Genomic DNA, 3,833 nt, shown 5'->3' with positions numbered 1-3,833 from the left:
TTCACGCATCGACTAATTCAACACCAAAAGTTTCTGGTTTCAGTCTATTAATTATATTTAACATGTTTTGATTTGAGCTTTTAACTGTTAAAACTTTACATTTTAGTATTTAGGTCTCTGGCGCCCTCTAGCAGCAGAGTGATGGGCCTGCAGCCTCCTGACGAACATCCTGCAGCAGTGAGGAGCGGAAAATGTTAAAAACTAAAAAGATTTAATAAAAAAAAAATAGTGAAAGGAGTTGTGATGTCAGACGCTGAGGTGAAGGGGCTGATGGGAAACAAACGGGTCTAAACCGACATGCTGTTAAAGCTCAAACGTGCAAAGTTCTGCTTTTTGTGTCTCTGCTTCCTCCGATCCAAACAAACGTTGCCAGAGGTTCTGGCTGGAAAAAAAAAAAAAAAAACACAACAGCCAAAAGAAAAAGAACCAAAGAATTTGTGTTGTACATTTTTGAACTCTTGTTCTTCTCCTCTGAAATCCTCCGTCCTTAAACATTAAGGAGCTGTACCGTGTGATGTCACTTCCTGTGTGCTTCCAAGGAAAGGAACATGAAGCCTTGGGGAGATGGATGGAAGTAGAGGTGAGGCTGCCGTCCGCCGGTCCATGCTTCTTTCCAAAATAAAACAAAGTGATGAAGAGGAGGAGAGATGAAGCCGGCGCCGGGTCTCATAACTTCTCCTTGGACAGAACCCAGATGAAGGGACCAGACTGCTCCTCGATGATCTGCTTCACCTGCTCGTAGATCTCCTCCAGCGTGTCGCCTTGAACGATGGCTGCAGGAACAGAGCGACACATCGGGTCAGAACTCGATCCAGCAGGTAGAGGGACCAGCGGGCCCAGCAGAACCACACAGAACCCTGATAGACTCCAGGACCCGCCTCACCTGTGAAATGCTCAGTGAACTCCTGCTCCAGCTTGGCGGCTCTGTCTAAGGTTTTCCGGCCCTGCTCCTCCGTCAGACGTTTGTTCATCTCCCTGCAGGAGAAGCAGGAAGGTTTCAACCAAAAACGAAACACCAGAACCAGATCAGTAACACCGGACCGGAACACTCACATGATGTTCTCCACAGATTTGGGTTTGATGAAGATGGCGATGGGGTGAAGCAGAGCCAGCTGGAGCCTCTTGATGGCGTTGCCCGACACGTCTAGGATGCAGTGTTTACCCTGAACAGAACCAAGAACCCAAACATGATGTTCTGATGCCTCTACAGCTGAGATTCAGACAGTCTGCTCGTCCATGTAGGGATGTTTCTGAAACAACCAGGAAAACCTGAAGCATGTTCTTCCCTCTGGTTCCGTACCTTCTCTGCCACCTCTCGGACCGACTGGACGCTGGTTCCGTACAGGTGGTTGTTGTACTGGCCCGCCTCGATGAACTTGTGATCCTGGATGTCCTTTTCCATCTGCTCTCTGGAGACCACGAAGTGGTAATCCCTGCCGTCCACCTCGTAGTCTCGTTTGGGCCGGGTCGTATCTGAGAGCGGGACGAGGAACAGAGATCAGAACGGGTCAGGTATCCTCTGGAAAGACAGAACCAGGGGAAAGTCGGTGGGACCTACGTGGGACACAGGAGCCGAATTTATCGGGGAATTCTGAGATCAGGTCGTCGTTGATCCGGTCCTTCATGGGTCCCAGGATGATGACGGGTCGAGTGTAGTTCACTGCCAGAGGGGAGGGAAAAAATTGATCCAGATCCGATCAGAAATGTTCTGGTTTTAACTGGAAAAATATTATTTTTAATATGAAGAAATAAGCTTCATATCATGAGGTTTTATTTACTCTAATGAAAGGTCATAGCTGAATTGTCCAGCAGGTGGCAGCATAACAATCTTTATACTCTATTCATTAATTCTCTCAAACTTCAACCTAATTTATGAGTCATGAGGCCAAATTCCTTAGTCTGAAAGCTGAAATTCCTCTTTCATTATAACACTGTGATTATAATCATTTATCCATCCAATCTAATCATTAAAATGTAAGAATAAAGTTTTGTGTTTGATCAAACATCACATTAGTTTTTTTCATATCTATCAAGATATATCTCCATTTCCTCTTATTTTTTTACTTTAAAAATTCATAATAAATTTGTACTTTCAAATTTAATTGTATTAATAAAATCCAAATTTATTTCTATATGTATATCTGATTACTTTAAAAAAAAATCACACCCTTCTATTAAACGGTGGTCAGACTATTTACTGTCTCTCATTTCGTATATTGATCGATCCTATTTACTCACTATAAAAATGTTCACTCATCCTGTTTTATCTGTAAGGCCGTTTGTAGACCAGCCATAGCTTCTTCCCATAACAAACCAGATTCTTTCAAGGTTTATTCATTACATGTTACTGTTATAACTCCGACTACTTTCCATTGTTCTAATTAAAGGGGGAATGAACGCTGCCCAGGCAGAACAGGGCTGATTACCATGCAATAACGGCCGTATGATGAACTGTTCTCTCTTTACAAAGATAAAAAGAAGCGCCGACTCCAATTATTTAACTAAAGTAAATAGTTTAATAGTTTTTTTCTCACTACAACATATAAAAAAATGTTTTTTCCATTGTGAAATTTCTCTTTTGAAGGTGATTTTAACAGCTTTTAGCCTCCTGAGATAATATTAATGAAGAAATGATTTAAGCCTGGGAATCTATACGAGTCGGTGAAGCTCTGAAGTCCTTCAGCTCCATTTCTCTCCATTTGGACCTCAGTTTGTTTTAAAGCTGCTTTTCTGTCATCTAGATCTGAATTATTTTACTCTGTCAGGAAACAACTCTTGGTCCTTTTCTGGCGTTTCAGCGGGTTCTTGGTTCGGGGTTCATGACCTCGGTTAGACTGGAGGAACCTTTTTAACATTTCACAGAGACTCACCTTCCTGCTGAACAACCGGCTCATAGGACAGAACGTACTCCTCTGCTCCACCTGAGAGTAAAAAGAGAAATGTTGACAAGGATTCAGCTGGAGGAGGAGGAGTAATGCTGAGGGATGAAGGCCAAGGAGGAGGAAAAGAAACTCAGATATGTTTAACCTGCAAAAATCATAAAACTAACTAGATATTAGAGAAAAAGCTTAATTTAAAATATATATTCAAAAAAAAAAGTCTCTTTAAATTCTTAAAACCTAACAGGTTTAGATCATTTGGACAAGAAGCAGTGATTAGAGATGAAAGTAGAGCCCCTGATGTTAAAACCAGATTTTTTTTTTTCTTTAATGAGGAAAAAGCTTCAGAAAAGCAGATGTTAGGTTTCATGCTCCATGTTTTTTCTGTAGGCCTTACATTTTTCATCACAAACATCAAGAATCAGACCTGAGCCTAAAACCCATCAGGAGAGGTTCCAGTAACACTAGAAAGGCTCTTAAACTCTGTTATTAAAGCCTTAATGTGACAATTTATAAAAAACATCAACCTCTTCATATCATGCATTTAAATAATGATTCCAGGTTTAGGTCTTTTATAGAGGAGTCATTTCTGAGAGGGCAAAAAAAGAAGGGGAAATAGTCTGGGAATGAAACGATGGGAAACGATGAAGCTCGACAATAAGTTAACTAATCATAGATCAGGCAAACTTCCTACAGAGATTATAATTATCCGTCAAGATCATCAGCGGAGTTTAGGACCATAAATATAAACCTAAAAACCCTGAACTACAGGGTTTAAAACATAGTGGAACTTTGGAAGCCTGTCTGCCCAATCAGCAGAGTTCATCCAGCTATAAACACCAATCAGCAGCCAGACTCCATTAAGTCCCTGTAGTGATAAACATTTCTTTTCATAGTTCTCTTTAATACAGGCTGCCACTATAAGGTGACTAACACTCTGAGGAGAAAAGGCTG

At 41.2% G+C, this 3,833-nt stretch overlaps 1 protein-coding gene across 3 annotated transcripts in view; it reads right to left on the bottom strand.

The window, feature by feature from the left end:
* Positions 1 to 6: 6 nt before the first annotated feature.
* dlg1 (discs, large homolog 1 (Drosophila)) overlaps positions 7 to 3,833 on the bottom strand; it is a 94,378-nt gene continuing 90,551 nt past the window's right edge. For all 3 annotated transcript variants that reach the window (XM_015403199.1, XM_015403197.1, XM_015403198.1), the window contains 6 exons: positions 2,871 to 2,921; positions 1,559 to 1,660; positions 1,301 to 1,473; positions 1,054 to 1,163; positions 884 to 975; positions 7 to 773 (listed from right to left, as the gene is read on the bottom strand). In XM_015403199.1, coding sequence (XP_015258685.1) covers positions 667 to 773; positions 884 to 975; positions 1,054 to 1,163; positions 1,301 to 1,473; positions 1,559 to 1,660; positions 2,871 to 2,921 — 635 coding nt within the window. In that variant the 3' untranslated portion in view covers positions 7 to 666. The remainder of the gene's footprint in view (positions 774 to 883; positions 976 to 1,053; positions 1,164 to 1,300; positions 1,474 to 1,558; positions 1,661 to 2,870; positions 2,922 to 3,833) is intronic.

The sequence above is a fragment of the Cyprinodon variegatus genome, unplaced genomic scaffold (genome assembly GCF_000732505.1).
Source record: "Cyprinodon variegatus isolate N-32 unplaced genomic scaffold, C_variegatus-1.0 Scaffold1458, whole genome shotgun sequence".
Classification (NCBI taxonomy): Eukaryota; Metazoa; Chordata; class Actinopteri; order Cyprinodontiformes; family Cyprinodontidae; genus Cyprinodon; species Cyprinodon variegatus.
Note: the sequence above shows the minus strand (reverse complement) of the source record. Positions and strands in the feature narration are given on the sequence as shown.